Source organism: Drosophila nasuta, chromosome 2R (genome assembly GCF_023558535.2).
Source record: "Drosophila nasuta strain 15112-1781.00 chromosome 2R, ASM2355853v1, whole genome shotgun sequence".
Taxonomy (NCBI): domain Eukaryota; kingdom Metazoa; phylum Arthropoda; class Insecta; order Diptera; family Drosophilidae; genus Drosophila; species Drosophila nasuta.
The window spans coordinates 15974366-15991603 of NC_083456.1; the positions used below are offsets into that span (position 1 = coordinate 15974366).

General features: G+C 41.3%; 2 protein-coding genes across 4 annotated transcripts in view; both read left to right on the forward strand.

The window, feature by feature from the left end:
• LOC132786698 (RYamide receptor) overlaps positions 1–17238 on the forward strand; it is a 69361-nt gene that overhangs the window by 47238 nt on the left and 4885 nt on the right. The gene's annotated exons all lie outside the window — the stretch shown is intronic.
• Positions 10501–11852, forward strand: LOC132787046 (loricrin). Of its 2 annotated transcripts, none has more exons than XM_060793917.1 (3): positions 10501–10605; positions 10707–11122; positions 11190–11852. In XM_060793917.1, exons 2-3 carry the CDS (start codon positions 10804–10806, stop codon positions 11717–11719), a joined length of 849 nt encoding a protein of 282 aa, XP_060649900.1. In that variant the 5' UTR covers positions 10501–10605; positions 10707–10803; the 3' UTR covers positions 11720–11852. The 2 variants fall into 2 exon arrangements, with proteins under 2 accessions (XP_060649900.1, XP_060649901.1); XM_060793918.1 differs by having other exon boundaries at positions 10540–10605; positions 10712–11122.

Below are 17238 nucleotides of genomic sequence, written 5' to 3' on the forward strand. Positions count from 1 at the left end.
TGTGGCATGACCAAATTTTTGGCCAATTCTCTGCCTCCAATCGCATAAATCACAAGGGGCGTCTGTCATTTGACTGTGTCTTCGTTGACAGCGTTGAATCCTGCAGCGAACATTTAAATTAATTTTGGACCATTGCGAAAGTGTCGTGATATCGGGGGGGGGGAAGACGCAACAACAGCCGATGGCGAAGGCAACATCTCCGCTGCGTATTGGCAGATGGAAAGCGAAAGTTTCTTGGCTGTTTGGTGGGAATCTCAGTCTGGCAAACGAATTGGCCATTTATCTTTGGCTCAATTTACGCTCTCTTACCTAATCGTCGATTGTTGCTGGATATTGGGTATTGGCCTCGGCCAGGTTTTTGGAGTTGCGGGAGGTTGTCTTCAGACTCTGCTTGGTTGCTTGCTCGGTTGTCTGACCCGTTTGACTCGCAGACTCGCAGACTCGCAACTTGCAAAGTCGCAAGTCTCATCCTTGCGGCGCGTTTGCCACGCGTTCCGCAGCTGCCATAAATCGCATTGATTATCGCGCCTTTTACACACACTGTCACACTCATATATATATAAATATATGTATTTTTTTTGGCGCATTCTGCAGGTTTTATATAACCACACACTCCGCAGAGATGACTTTCATTGAACTCGACTGCGGACTCTTCACAGGTTACTGCTCTCGATTTGGTTGGTCATTCTTTTTACTTTCGGTTTTCAGTTTTATTGTCGTTGTGGCCCTAATTGATTTTAATAAGTTTTGTTTGGTTTTTTCATTTTCTTGTTTTGGTTATTTTGTTATTCTCGTTTTGGTTTGGACCTTCGTTTACTTTGGTAATTTCATATTACCAAGCTTCGCACTGCAAGCGATTCCCTCTTGGCCTTGGCTCTTGGCTGCTGGCTACTGGCATCTGCTCTGCTCTGCTTGATGGTTTTTGCTTTCCATTTGGATGGCTTTTGGGCGTGTTTACGCTTAATCAATCTTCTGACCTCAAGTTTTCGGACGCTTGTTTTGCCAGCAGCTTCAGGCATCTGCCTCAGACCCAGATTGCCCCGGATCATTTGCTGAAAGTGTTAAAACTGAAAGCAATTTACGCAAAATATAATTTCGTCTTTCGTATTTCATGACTCGTTTAACTCGATGCCAAAGGTGCTGCTGCCGGCTGCTACTTTGTCACAACGTAAAATCTCATACGATTGTGATTCTTTTTGTTTTATTTTTATCCGCACTTGACATTTTTTGTTTTAGCTTTTTGCTTGGTAACTATTGACAAAAGATCTCTGGAAATGAAATTGCTTTTGCTATTTTTCAAGTTTGCTCGAAAGCTCTTAATTTAATTTTGTTCTCTTACCGAATTGATGGCTCTTTTTGGCTTTGCCCTGACAAATTCAATTACATGGCCCTTAAGCCTAATAATGTTCAGTGTTCCGAATTGAAATAGCCAGAACATTTCCTCGAGTGGCGAGTGTAGAGACAACTTCCGGAGTTAAGCACCGGAACAAAAGCCCGTTGCCATAATGTTAATCTAAATGAAGCATTTAGCTAAGCATTCCTTAAGCAATCACTGCACCGATCACTTGAGCAGCAACCAAAGCGACGAAGATGGAGTAGAAGTTGAAGTTGAAGTCAAAGACGCAGATAAAGATGCCGAGATACAGATACAAATTGGCGATACTCCAAGAAAGGTAAAAAAGTAAGAGGTTGGCACGCATCTTCCACAAGCGCAATTTATGTAAATAATTGTGGTTTCTTCTAGCCGAACAAGCGATTACATAACTGGGATAGACTGAAGGATTGAGGGGGAAGGGGGAGTGGGTGCAGTGTGGTCAGTCAATGCAGCAAAAGAGACGCAGAGACAACACGAATACGAACGCTAACGTTAACGTTAACGTTAGCTAGCTTTTTTGTGTGTCTAATGACCATTTGCATTATCTTCTTCAGCTGCTGCCGGTTCTCCAAATTGCACGAAATATTCACAAAGCGGTGAATGGCCTAAAGGTGCGGGCATTGGCGGAGGGGAAGGGAAGACAATGAGGAGGCGCGTGTAATGCTGCTGTCTTGACAAGTTGTTTCGTCAGATATGCAAATGTGTCGATGTTTTCTAAGAGTTGTTGCCATTGTCTGTCTCTCTGACTGTCCCTCTGACTGTCCCTCTGACTGTTCGTCGGACAGCGTCTGGGCACGTGCAAACGTGGAAACACCTCAGAAATTACCAGATAATTTAAAAGAAATGAGCCCAGGAAATGTGAATATAATACAACAGCGACAACAGCACTAGCATTCGAGTGCGCTGCGCTGAGCATCTTTTGATGTTGCTATGAATTTCGCAAAGGAAAAATGTAATATATACACACAGAGGTATTCTCGGTAGAAAAGAAGCTTTAAAATATGCAACACATAAATTCATATTTCATAAAACTTGTTTCTTTTGCTCTTCATTTTGATGCTTTACATGTTGTCGGCGTTCTGCAGTTTCACCTTTGAACAAACGCCTCAGTGACCGCGATCCCATGATGCTGGATGGCAGCTACGTACTCGTAGCTTCATCTCTTGCATTCCCACAGTTCATATAAATTATACGACTGCCAAAGAGCCCTATGCACAGCATTTTAACACACAAATTCAATTCCGCGATTTCACTTTGGGTTCGACTTTTATTATTCACTGCTCTCCGTTGATTTGCACCAAACACCAAGGCAGTCTTGGTGACGGGGGGCGTAACTTTAAGGCGGCAGGGAGCAGGGCGGTAAGGGCGTTTCGTTTGACTTGCTTCGATTGAGTGCCAAAGCAGAAGCAAAAGCAAAAGCAGAAGCAACAGCTGTGAAACATGCATATTTTAAATTCCCAACGGCAAACTGCAAAACTGAATCCGCTGCGACACGAATTGCAGAGCAGCAGCAGGCAACAAAGCAAATGCAATTTTAAGCGCAATAAAATTCAAACAAACGAAAAAATGTCGAGCAACTGGCAAATCTAAGGAAACCCCGGCACTCGGTGTCAACTGCTGTCGCGACTCGGCGTTGAAAGGCGAACAAAGCCAATCCAATGCACGCGAATTCAATGAAATTCAAAGCAAATGCAGAAGTTGACCTTATGAAAAACAAATAAATAAAAAAAAAATACAACTGAAGCGACGGGTTTGAATACACATTGCTTTATTGAGTTAGGGAATTGCTAAATAAATTTCAGCTACTGTATTACTTATCTTGAGTTACAAATGATCTGTGAGTTACTTGTCTAGGTAATCAGATACGCATTTCAAGGTTAAACGATAATAGAGTAAAGAAATAAGTAAGAAAGCTACAACCGAGTGTGCTCTTCAGCGAAATACCCGCTACCCTTTTTAAATAAAAGCAAAACGGTGCGGTATTATTCTGAAAATATACCAAATTAATGTACCACAAACATTCTGAAAAATACTAAAGGGTATAATTGATAAATTAAAGAACTACATTAAAAATATACCAGATTTTCAGCCAAAACTACTAAGAACCGTAGTAAGCAGGTTTAGTTTTTCCCATAGAAAATAACTTTTAAATAACTTTTACATTCCTTATTTGATTGCAACCAGACACGGCTATATCGTCTCTGTTATTGACCCTGATTAGGAACGAAGTTGCCGCCTTCTGCCTGTTACATACATTTCTTAGAGGCACCAAATTATAATACTCTTCTACCCTATGGGTAGCGGGTATAAAAATGACCAACTACACGCAGTTTAAGATACGCACTTCAAGGTGACAGCCGGAATGTCCTTCAGCTCGTTGTCATAATGGGGTTGCTCTTTTAATTTAGACCCCCATTAGGTCGGACATCTCGGCTCGTTTGGCATCATTTCTCAGACAAATGTCGCTGCTTGATGACGGCTGCTGTCGTTGACTTTTACGAGTTCATTACATGAACTTTTACGATTTGAATAAAAACCAAAAAGCACAAAAAAAGAAACGCGGCAACAATTGTTGGGCACGTTAAGTGCGCACAGCCTCTGCAGATTTGTGTATTTGTGCCCTCAACTCAATAGATAGTCAAATGAGGGGCGATTTGCTTTAACGATTTGCGTTGCACTTTATTTCGATGCGACACAAAAAGCAAACAAAAAATTACGCATACGCCATGTAGGTCTGCGACGCTTTCTGCATGCTCACATTAAATCAGTCTTTTACGGACTTGGCCGCGTTTATATCAGCTGCAGTTGTTGTTATTGCTGTTGTTGTTGTTGTGTTGCCTTGACAAACAAGCTGCAGCGGCTCGTAATACGTTTAATTGAAGCGCTGGAACCGTTTGGCGACTTCGCTTGGCCCACATTCTGCGCCCGCTCCATAGAAACTTGTTTGCACTGTCAATCCATCAGCAACAACAACTTCAACTCCAACTCCAACTTCAACTGTTGCTCTTGGTTACTGTGTTATGGCTTAGACTCCCAGAGTTGTTACACTTACACGAGTGTTTCGAAGCGCTTTCATTGCTTTAGTTTCACACGATTTGCAGCACGGGCAAAAACTACAAAAACTACAAGCGAAGAGCAACAAAACTGACTGCCAAATCTTATCTCTAACACTTCCGCCATGTAATGAATGCCTCACTTTTTCATTGAAGTATTTACGTTCAACTTCAAAAGAAACGAACGAAAAACTAAACACCATCTGCGCTCTCTCGTCTATTCATGGTCGGGGCCATGATCCAGAGCTGCACAAATAATAAATGCTTGCAACATGTTTCGCTTATTTGGACGAGTGCCAAGACTAACAATTAGGCCACATCCTAGCTGAGTCAAGGCGTCGTCTCCCTGTTTAGCAAAATGAAATAACGCTGCAAAGCTGCAGCCATTAATATGCAAATGCATATTAAAAGTGTCCCCTCCCACTATGAAACCAGGGCAAACTTAATGCACAATTTGCTCCTGTCGAGAAGAAAAACACGAGACGCGGCAAACGAATGCGAAGCGTCCTTGCCACACATAAATACTGCTCGTATATACATATTTTTGCTTGTAAGTAGATGCGCTTATGCAATTAAATTAACAGCAGGAGCAGCAGCTGAATGTAAACTACTAACGAGACACATGACTCATTCCCTGTAATCTTAACTCTAAGCCAAAGGACATCAAAGGTGGGTTAGAAGCGCGTTCATGAGCCAAATTGCTAAAAATTAGATTAATTATTTTCACTCCTGTTGCATTTCGGTTTAATAATGAGTTTAGCGAAAAGTTTTAAGTGTCATAAAGCTAATAGAAATAAATTGCGCAAGTTTTTAACTTGAGCTGCAGTTAAGATAAGACACGAACTAAATTTTACTCGCGAATTGGAGCTGAGCTAACAATCGTGAAGCAATACGTACATACATATGATATATATATCATTCGTAAAATTGAACAAAAAAGTAATTTGAAATTTCGTAAAAACCTTATTTATGCTAAAAATTAAATGCACTTTTTTTGACTTGACTCCAAAAATTTTCATCACGCTCTCATCTCTAGTTACTGTTTCAAGCAGCTCAACAGGCAACAAATCTCGCGGGTCTCAGTTCTCAACTAAGCAGCTAAACAGCTGAGCGAAACGGTGTTGGTTGGCCAAGTTTCAAATGCAGGGATAAACTTTCGTAAGCTGTTGCAACTTTAGAGTAGAAAGTTTTAATTACCACAGACAAAAACTTTGCTGAAATGAGCTTTAAATCTAAAATGAAATATCTACGGCGTACTTTTCGAGTATTTGTTTTGAGGCGCCTAGAGGTTAGCAGGTAAAGCGTATAATTTGCTGCTGATGATCTTAGCATCAATTGCCAAATGGTCAATCGTTAAAAGAACCTGAGCACCAAAAAAAAAAAACAAAAACAAAGTCGTTGACACTAATTAGCATTTAAAAGTAAGCAGTGGACAGCAGCAAGTTGCCACTTCAGCAGCATCAGCAGCAGCAGCAAAACAGAAAATGACAGCAACAACTGAAACTTGAAGCGGGTTGCAATCATTTGCAATTGAAGCGAACATAACAAACATGCTGCCAAGTGCAATAAATAACAAGTCTATGAATATCCCCATGTAGATCTGTCGATGAGCGCATCGCAAAATCACCAATCGCAACAAGATGCAGTGGCAGACGATGCGCGAGGCAGACGTTGCAGTGGAGACGCAGTGTGGCAGCAACAGCAACTGCAACAGACAAAAATGTCAAATGTAAAAGCGAAACAGTCAAAGAGCCGAAATGGCAATGTTTAAAGCTGAAATCGAAATCGCAAAAAATACGAAATGAAGTACGACAGAAAAAAAGAGTATTCAACAATTCAAAAATTTGCACGCTCTTGTCGCTGCTGTGTTTGCCTAACAAGCAGGAAGTGTCGCCGCTGCAAGGCAGCCATAGTGTTTGGCTGCTGCTCTTTGGCTGGAGATGCCACTGCCTCATCACGCATACAGACACTACCACACACACATAGTAACAATAACAAGCGACAAAAGATGCAGGAAGCAACAAACGATGTCGTCGTCGTCGTCAGCGGCGACGTCAGCGGCAACTTCCTACAAATTCCCCGCCATCATGTTGGCGCCCAGGGATGATGCACAGCACCCACCACCTGATTGCGTGAGTCGACGCTATCTTAATCTTTCAGTGTCAGCAGCGCAGTCACCTCGCTTCTCTATGAGTTGCAGCCATCCCAAAGGATGCAGCGGTAAGCCGCTTCCTGGTGTTTCTTATGCAATTTGCACTCGGCGCTAATCCTTCTGCTTTGACCACTTATTGGCTGCCCGTGCAGCCCCGCCATAGATAAATGGCTTAACTTCTGCTCTGCCAGCGAATTGATAAAGTCCCCACAGTGAAATTGTTCATGCGAAGAATTTACTGGCCATTATATTAAATTGTTTGCAGCGGAGTCTTTGTATAGAACTATAAATAATATTGTTGAAGTAAATGTCAACTTAGTTGGAGTTGTAATATATAACATGAGCTAAAAACAAAGAGAAATTTTATATGCTCTAGACAAATAAATTAAATGCAAGTATGTAATGTAAGATGAAGCACAAGAGATGATTAATATACTATAATATTTTTAAAAATCTCTTCTTATTATTTTTTTTATTATTGTTTTATTTACTATATTCATGCTTATTCACATTGAATTAAGCCACTTCTATTTAATAATATTAATATACATAGCTAGCCAATTCATTCTGCAATGAAAAATTAATATATAAGACCAATACAACAAAAAATCCTTTTTCTCATAATACAAAAATTACACATCAATCTTAGAAAAAGACTAAAAAACTTTAGCCACAGGGCTTTTCCTAAAGTAATGTTTACAGTTAATTAAAAGTAATATTGATTACGTGCTTCATTAAATGATAGAAAAAAGCATGTGCTGCAACTCAAAAACTTTTAATTACCTTCAATTGGCTGACTTATCAACAGGTTGTCAAAGAAGCAATTCCTTAAATGGTTGTAAACTTTCCTTTCGGCAAACTTATTACAGCCTCAGATTTATCTATCGATGGCAGACATCGGTTAACCTCAGCTGTTGCTGCCGCAGCTTTGTTGATTTTTGCGGCAGCCCCTTTCGGCGGATTTTCATGGATGAAAATACGGATCTGCCAGTGAACTTGAATGCAAATCGTAATGTAAATTCAATTGCTCGCCAATCAGCTTTCAAATCACAAGTCGCGTCGCATCGCTGGCAGACGACTGCGGATCAACTGAAGGTGTTGCCGCTGACAACTCGGCTCGTTGCTGAGCTCGTCGTCATCTCGATTGCATCTCGAGTCTAGTCTTGTCTTGTGCCGCAACATTGTCTTTTTTTGTTGTGCCTCTGATTTTGGCTACATGCTACATTTCACAGTGTCTTTTCCCACATTTGTGCGGCACTCGCAACAATTTATTATGCGATGCAACTGCCGAGTATCAAAACAATAAAAGCACTTAAAGACGTAAAGACAACGTCAACAAACGAAACTCGAAAAGTCGCTCAATGTTCGACGCTCGTTAGCCAAAAACCGTTTTGCATACGTTTTGGCAATGAAGAGCAGTTGCTGCTTTCGTTCCTCTCTTCACCGAGTTGTCAGCAGTAGCATCAACGTGACTCGATCTGGAGTCAGCGATTGCGCAATGGAAGCGCGATTTCAAGGTGAAATCGCCGGCTTTTTAATACTCCGGAAATGCAGTTACACTTTTATAGCAGTTGTGCTTCACTTAGACAACAACATTGCATTGAATTCCATTACATTTCAATGTAACTCACGCATTCACAACATCAAATATCCATTCAAAAATCGAGTTTTGACAACCCATTTAATTAGTTGATTTATTCGCTGATATTGACTGTTTAGTGTATATAATTTGTAGCTACAGGTTTGTTTGATTCACAAGGTGATCTTTAGTATTAAATCTATGTTATTTATTATTATTATTATTTGCATATTAATTAGAGTTTATTAATTAAGTTAGAGAATAATTCTCAGTTGAGAAAAATATTTTAAATTTAAAAAAACATATATTATTTTCAATTTACTAGACTAGTAATTAAAGTGGCAGTATTTCCACATATTCTAATCAACTAAAATCTTGGTGTACGCATCTTTATTTATAGCCAAGCCAACTTTATTGTGAATCCCATGATTGTATCGAATTACGTAGTTTGTAATAAGCATTTGCAAATGCCCGCACATTATTAATGAATCTTTTCTTCGCTCTGGTCTGGTCAATACAATTGCTTTGTGCAAAGTTTAATTAAATTAAAAATCACAACGAATCGCTTTGATAAAAAATAATGTGAAAACCATTGAAATTGTTCACCTGAAAAATGCGGTCCAATTGATAAAAGCCAAAAAAAAAAAACTACTGCTGGTCACTTTGTGTAATTTTCTCCAGCAATTTTTTGGCGCAGTTCGTTGAACGCTTCAATTCATTTAATTATAAGTAAAGTGCGACCCGAATAAGTATTCAACGCTAAACGAAAAGAGCACACAACAATACAAAAATAATAACAAAAAAGCACGCAGTTCAAAATAAAAAGAAAAACACACAGTTTTAATATCTTCAACAGCAACCAACAATCACAATAAAATTGCATTTTACGGTCGCTACGACGAAAAGGCGACAATTTGCAAAATGTTCATCATTTTTTTTTCGAATAATTTTTTATTTTTATTTTTCGTTTTTTTATGACCAAATTGCGCAATCTTACTAATTTCCGATGCGTAAGCGTGACCGTAAAAGCCATATAAATAAAAGTTGTAAAATGCTAACAAATAAGAATGCAAAATTACAAATGCTGCTCGACCGCAGCATACCCTAAAAATGCATTTCGCAAGCATGCGATGGAGAGTTATCGGGAATGAAGATCTGCAGAAAACGCGTCACGAATTTGTAAAGTTTTTGTACAGTGGTAATTGCTAGGCAACAACACACGCTAACAGAGCTTAATCACAACATTATTCAATTTAAATATATGCATTTGTGTAATGAATAAGAAAAAAATAAGATGGTTAGATAAACAACAAAAATGTTGCCCTTAGGCACTTTGTACTGTACAATTGAGTTATGCACACAGTGTCACAGTGAGCTCCAGTTAAATACACACAAACACACACGTGTAAACTTTGCACATATTCTCATTTATCATCAATGAATGTAAGTTGTGTTTGTGTGTGTTTGTGTGTGTGTGTAGATTGCCGCACAATGGCAACCTAAATTCGAATGGAAGGAAAATCCACAAGACGCGCACAAATTATTCAAATTGCCATTGTTAACATGATGCAGATGCAGATTGAGGCCGAGATTTGCAGTTTTCTTATGATTTTCACTTTTCACCGTCTCGAATTCGATCGTGAGCCCATTTTCCCTGCAGCTAGCTGAGCCACATTTTCATTTAGATTCGTTTGCCTCGCAGCTGCTGCCGCTGTTGCTACAGCCGATCGCTTGGCCTGCCATGGCTCAAGTGTGGCATCTGATGGGAGCTGGGAGCTGTAAGTTGCAAGCTTGGTAGCTGGATGTCGCTGCCAGCGAGAGCGAAAGTGCACGACATTGGGCTCAGAGTCTCAGAGTCTGGAGAGAGCCTGCTGCTTCACTCTCAGTTTCGACCACATCCGACAACGGGAAATTTGTACAGCGCTCAGCAGCAGCAGCAGCAACAGCAGCAAAGACAGCAACAACGACGTCGCTGCCTCTGTCTCAGCAGACGCCTGTGCTGTAATAAGTTGATTGTGCGGTAATTTCGGTTTCACTTGCCCGTCCTACACAAAGACCGCTGAGAGACTCGGTTAACCTCAGCGAAGACAGCGCAGAAGGGAAAGGCGGAGAGGGTCGCTCATTATTGGCCAGTTCGCTGGCCAAAGCTACGGGCCTGGGCCTCACATGCGCAGCGCAATGGCCAAAGTCGCATCATCATCATCATCATGATCGCCAAACCTCTCCCAATGTGCGACTGTATGTGTGTGTGTTTGTGTGTGTGTGTACCCGACTCTGCGACTCTACGACTCTTGGCTTCGTCTCTGCTGTGGCATCTATGCGGCTCGCTTTTTGTATAAATTGATGATGCGGCTGCATTGGTTCGTCAGTGAAGCATTTGATTTGGTCTAATAAACATCGGTGAACCGAGTCAGCGAGTCCGAGTCAACTCGAGGATAATCATAACGTGAGCATCCCTAACACACGAACCTCCTCTCTTCTATACACAAACATACAAACTACAATCTCAATCTCTGAACTCCCCCCAACTCCCACACCAATACACAGCACAGACCTAGGATTACTGTGACAGTGCAAGTGTGTGTGCGTGCAAACAAAAAACATCCGTCCAAGAACGCGTCTTCCATCCAATCTTCAATCAGCCATGAAAACCTTCATCTTAATGTCCTGCCTGGCTCTGGCCGCGGCGCGCCCTGAAGCTGGCTACAACTACAACCGTCCCGGTGGCGGCGGTGGCTCCATTGGCCTGGGCGGTGGCTCTGGAGGATTTGGAGGTGGTAGCTTCGGAGGCAGCTCCGGCGGCGGCGGCTTCGGTGGCGGATCCGGCGGAGGATTCGGTGGCGGCTCGGGTGGCGGATTCGGCGGTGGTTCAGGTGGCGGATTCGGCGGCGGTTCAGGAGGCGGTTTTGGCGGTGGCTCAGGAGGTGGATTCGGTGGCGGATCCGGCGGTGGTTTCGGAGGCGGTGCGTCATCCACACTCTCACTATTTACCCATCAACTTTTCTAGCTAATCTTGGATAATCATTTTAGGCATCGGCGGAGGTTTCGGAGGCGGCGGCGGCGGCGGCGGTGGCACCACCTTGGTGCAGAAGCACATCTATGTGCATGTGCCACCACCAGAGCAAGAGGAGGTCCGTCAGCGCCCCAATCTGCCCGTGGGACAAGCCCAGAAGCATTACAAGATCATCTTCATTAAGGCGCCATCTCCACCCTCGTACCAGGCTCCAGTCATTCCCCTGCAGCCCCAGAACGAAGAGAAGACCCTCGTCTATGTGTTGGTCAAGAAGCCCGAGGATCAGCAAGATATTGTCATTCCCACGCCAGCACCCACGCAGCCCTCGAAGCCCGAGGTCTACTTCATCAAGTACAAGACCCAAAAGGATGGCGGCGGCATCTCTGGAGGCTCCGGCGGTGGATACTCATCAGGCGGCGGCGGCGGTGATGGTGGCTACACTGGTGATATCTCTGGCGGTGGCATCTCTGGCGGCGGCATCTCCGGCGGTGGCATCTCGGCGCCATCCAGCAACTACGGCCCACCCGGCAAGTCTGGTCCCTACTAAAGAGTGTCCAGCTCACCATAACAACAACAACAACCAGAAGCTGAAGAACTTGAACATGAACTTGAACTCGAACGCGAACCTCGAACTCACTGCAATCAGACACATACTCGGCTTAAGCTGCTGACTAGTCCTGTCGTTGACGCGCTAAAAAAAACTACTCCTGAATACTCACGTCCCAAATTTCACCTCGACTTGACCCCGACTCCGGACGAGAAGACTAACCCTAAGCTAAAAGAAAGAAACGTGACCAGACTTTTTGCTAGAATCATCGATGGACGGTGCTGTCGTCCATCTCTTTTGTACATAATATGTTTCGATCTGTCTTTCCCCATCATTTCACACTACTCTCGCTCACACTCTCTCACTGTCTCTTGCATTCACCTCTCACACTCCTGTGATGTCTCTCAGTCTCACTTGTTCCCAGCCCAAGAACCCCCCATAAAAAACAAGAAAAAAGAAAAATTCACATAGCTAATAGATGACAAGTGCTGGGTTCCCCGGGAAGGGAACTTCACTTGGCATCCAAGCGAATGCGGAAGATGCATCGGATGAGATGAAAACTGATGGAAGAAGACGACGTTGAAGATGAAGTTGAAGATGATAGAGCGGGAGTTGAGACACACTCCATTCATAATACATATAAATATAAATCTACTTTAATTATATTATTAGCCCTAAGTACTTTATGCACAATAAAAAAAACAACGGTGACAAAATTACGAAAAAAAAAACAACAATTGTTTATTTCTTTAGCTCAGCTGCAAAACAATTACCCCTCAAGGAAAATTTTCCATTAGCCAAATGGGCTTGCCCGAGCCTTCCTAAATTGATTTCCGCTTCCCTTCTCTGGCCTATTGAATTTGATTGTTGTTTGCTATTCTAATATTCACTGCCATCGTCCATGTATTCTGCTTCACATGTGGATTATTGACGTCAATAATGTCGTCGCCTGTGGGGGCGTCACTGCAACCGAAGCGATAAGCATAAAGTGACGTCTATGGCTTCCTCCATGAATGGAAAGCTTAAATAAAGGAGAGCACAATGTTTTGTGTGTTGAGACAAGGTGGCTTCTGAGTCAACGCCTCAACTTTCCAAGTTGATAAACAAAACTCTCTGTCGGCTTAAAAACCAGATAACCCAATTAAGCTTCCTCACAATTCACTTATGAATTAAAAGTACATTCCTTGTAGCAAGGGAAAAACAGAATTAATTTAACACTCGCAACTCTAAGCGAGTAAGAGAGAGAGACAGAGCGAGGTATGAGTGCTGGGCAAATTCTGAAACCGACTAAAAACTAATTAAAAAGTAATTTCACGCCATTTCTCCTTATAATGTAAACATAATTCCGTCTTGGCTCATTTATTATATTGTAGTTTTCTTCTCCATTTTTTGTTCGCTTATTGGAACATTGGTTGTCGCTTCTCTTTCTGGTCATTTTTTTTTTGCTAATCTTTCTTTGGAAAGGTAAATTAACGGTTTCCGCAACTTTAACAACAAACTGTATAAGGAAGAGGAAGAGGAAGAAAGCAAGGGCTGAGTTGGGGACACCGAAGTCCATTTTAATTAAGTTGACTTGTGTGAATGGTTTTTCTCCAAAGTTTCTGTTTGAACTCGCATACACAGAGACCGCAGACATGGCGCCACACTGGCCTGGGCCTCCAATGTCTCCCAAGAGGGACGCCCTTTAAAACTAGTAAAAACTTTACAACTGTTCAATTGGGGGAAACCCCCGACGATGCTGCACACTCTATACAAGCTGAAAAAAGTTGGTCCCTTACTATGGCTGATTAATTTCTAGCTTGGTATTTTGGCTTATTCAACCAGCTTGAATACATTTTTATAATGTTATACAAATATAAAGGAAAGTTAAATTACCTAGAAAGAATACTACAAAATCAACAAATTTAATATATTATTTAAACATATACCTAAAGTAATAAAAAACTAATATATTTGCCTTGTATATTATCAAAACATTTTATTTAATGTCCTGTTCCTTCATTTTATTCATCACAATTCTAGTACAATTTATTTTTCGCAAAGTATGCTAAAGTTTTTTTTTAACTAAATATATATTCGTTTTTATCTCAGAGAAATCGTATGACAATTAGCGTGATATAAGAGTATATAATATTCGCCACCCAAAAATTTGCAGATTCTAGTTTGTTTATATTGTAATTTTTTGTTGTTAATCTTTTTATCACGTTTCGTTTGTGGTTGTTTCGCTTTTTAAGCATTGTAAGCTGTAGTGTGTGTTTTTGTTTTGGTTTTTATTTTGATTTTTGTTTTGGTTTCGTTTTTTGTGTTGTTGTATTTTCTGTAATGTTTTTAATGCCTTAAATACACACACAACGTTGTCCGGAGCTCCGCATTGTCATTGTCGCTCGAATTTCAGTTTCCTCCAGTTCGCTCTACACTTTGTCACTTTCACTTTTGTTTTGGTGCTGGTATTGTTGTTGTCTTTATTTTTATTTTTGGCCAGCAGGCGGAGCACAGACTAACTGTTGTTGTAGGTGGCCCGAAGCCATCAAGCTGTAGCTTTTGTTCCCAGCAACATACAAATTTTTGGATCCCGGAATCCGGATGTTTATGCAGGTGACGCCTCCTGTGTTGACCCTATGAGTGCCCTGGCTTCTATTTGTTGCTGCAACATGCCTTATCAATGGCTTATTGCTCACTACCACACACACACACACACCCACACAGACAAGTTGCCGCAGCTGCTGACAGCTGACTTAGATCCAGAGCTGATTTTTAATTACAGTTGCTGTGGTCGTAAACTGCGAGAGAACAATAAAAATGATAGGAGCAACCGCTGACAACACACTCACACACATACCCACACACACACTCGTACCCTCACACCCATGCTTGCAACATAATTTAAGTATTCCTAGCTTGGCCATAAAACTCACAGTGTGTGCTGCATGTGCTGCCTTCCCCAAAAAAGAGTTTTTGGCCATTTTCAGCCGACACACATAAATCAGATATGGGCTGCGCACCACTAGACTACAGATCTTCGCCACCCACATTCCCCGCCCACCTACAGGATACTCGTAGATTTTCTATTCGAAAAGTTTCGACCACAACATTGTCGCAGATAGCAGCGTTTTCCAGGCTCGTTTCGCTCTGTTGTGGCATTTGGCAACAAAAATGCGGCACTTGCCGTTGCAATATCCTTTGCCATTTGGCCAGCCCACTCCCACTCCTTTGGGGCGTCCTTGTGGAAAATACTTTACATGCTTTTGGCACTGGAAAACATTTACTATACCACGTCCTTCTCGATGAGGCGATTGCTATACTATATATATTATGTGTGCTCTTGGTAAGACACAATGTGCTTGTAATTTATATGTCTCCTCGTTAGACTCTGCACTCCACAGCTGTTCATTTGGCAGTGTGCAATCCTGCGGTTCTGCTCGATTGGCGTTTAGAAAGTGCAGTTGAATGCCAGTACCTTGGAGAGTGTTTACAGGTTGTATAACGACACTAAAGCGAGCCACTTGACAAATATTTTCAAGTGCTTTCGAATGACTTTACAATGTGGTCCGAATACTTACTTACAAGCTCTTCTTACCTACATATATTTTCAACCCGAAAATAAATCGATGTGCAGATGGAAGATTGGGAAAACGGCAATAAGAATTAGGAAATGAAAAAGAAATTGCTTTAAATTCAATTTATATTTAGGTAAAGGCCAGGCAATAAAAATAAACAAAAGCAAAAATCAATCAACTGCTGAGAGTGGAATATTTAATACCCTCAAAGAAAAGTTTGCAAAACTGGAAAATAAATAAATATTGAAGATTTTGTGTGCTCTCTTTATAACGTTGTTAATACTCTAACAACTGCTTTCAATATTTAGCAATACCTTTGGTGTTAGGGTATGCAATTCGTTTTAGAAAAATGGTGTGTAAGCCTTTTTTGGCTAGTGGAAAAAGCGAAACGTGCACAAAGCATCGCGTGATGGATGAAAAATTATATGACCTTTATTTATGTGGCGTTTTATTTTACTTTGGGAAAGGGGAGTACCAGGAACTCAGCACTGTTCAAGCAAACTAAAGACCAGCATCGGACCTGGATTTTGGGGGCTTTCGGCTTCGGTTGCTTCATTTAATTGACAGCTCTTGTTAGGCTTCATTCGGCACCTCTCCAAACGGCGGTTGCTTTGGGTTTATGACACTTGCGGCCCTATAATTAATTGCGCTTTTTCTCTTCCTTTCCTCAGCTTGAGTCTTGGCCACGCCCCCCGTTGCGCCCAGCCCTCAATAGCGTTAATTATAATGTATGTTCATCGTAAAAGCAAAAGTCGCGTCACGTACTCTGCGAGTAGACAACAGTGCAATATGGGAGAGAGCACAGTACAGGAGAACTTCGAGGCGAAACTGGCCACAGAGAATCCATCAAATTTGAGGTACCACGCCCTCGTGTGGTTTGCTACTTGGCTTTAATTTTATTTGCTTTTATCGCCCAATATGAGTTTACGGACTCGCCTGCTGCTGGTCATTGAACGGCGCTTTGTTCTTGGCCCATAAATTCTCTCTCTTGGCTATAATTGTTTGGGCAACTCCTGCTCATAGTCGGTGCTTTGGTGGTCGGTCCTTTGATTATTTTTTATGACTCTTGGATTTTTACGATACTTTTACACTCATTTATTTAGTTATTTCTTAATTTTCATTTCCATTTTCATTTTCTTCTTGCGGATACCTGGAGAATTAAAATTGAAAGTTAGACTTTTTTCGGGGCGAAAAAAGGTTTTTGTTTTGCAATAAATTCTCAATCCAATTAGTTGCTGATTAGTTTGAAGTCACGGGCGCATTAATATTTTCACCTCTCAGCTTAACAGGTTTTTAATATTTTTCGAAGCGCCCAGTTTCGTAATTGCTTTGCAATTAACACTGCCTTTCATTACATCGACTTGAGATATGCGGGTTCAACAAGAAAGTTCAGGTTAAGCAACAGGCAAAAGGCGATTGCCAACTGGTCAACTGGCTAACTTGGCCAACAAACAACTAGCCTCAAGCACGCGCTAATCGATTAGCCAACAATTTGATTAATAGCTGTTGATACAATTTTTGTGGTGAGTGTCGAACTGTAGCATAACATTTATTTCATTTCCATAAACTACTTAATTAACTGGCTAGCAAAAACAAGCTCAATTACCTAGGGAATAAGTCTGTTCAAGCTCTTCAGTTTGTTGATCGTTCAAAATTGTAAACAATTCACCTAATTTACTTTTGTATCAAATTGATTAAAACGAAACCCATTTCGCTTTAGAAAGCTTTCTTTTGTTATTCACAAACCGAAAAGATATTAGAATTATAATTGAAAGAGAGTTGGAAAATGTAATAACTTAAAAACTTCATTTAGGCTTAAATTGAATTTTAGCTCATTGTTTATATTGTGTATTGTATATTGTGTTTGTGTTTTGTTTTTTGTGCTTGGTCAGCTTCCCAGCTGACTGCAGACGGTAAACAAATAAAAGTAAATCTCGAAAACGGTGCAAACAATCATTACCA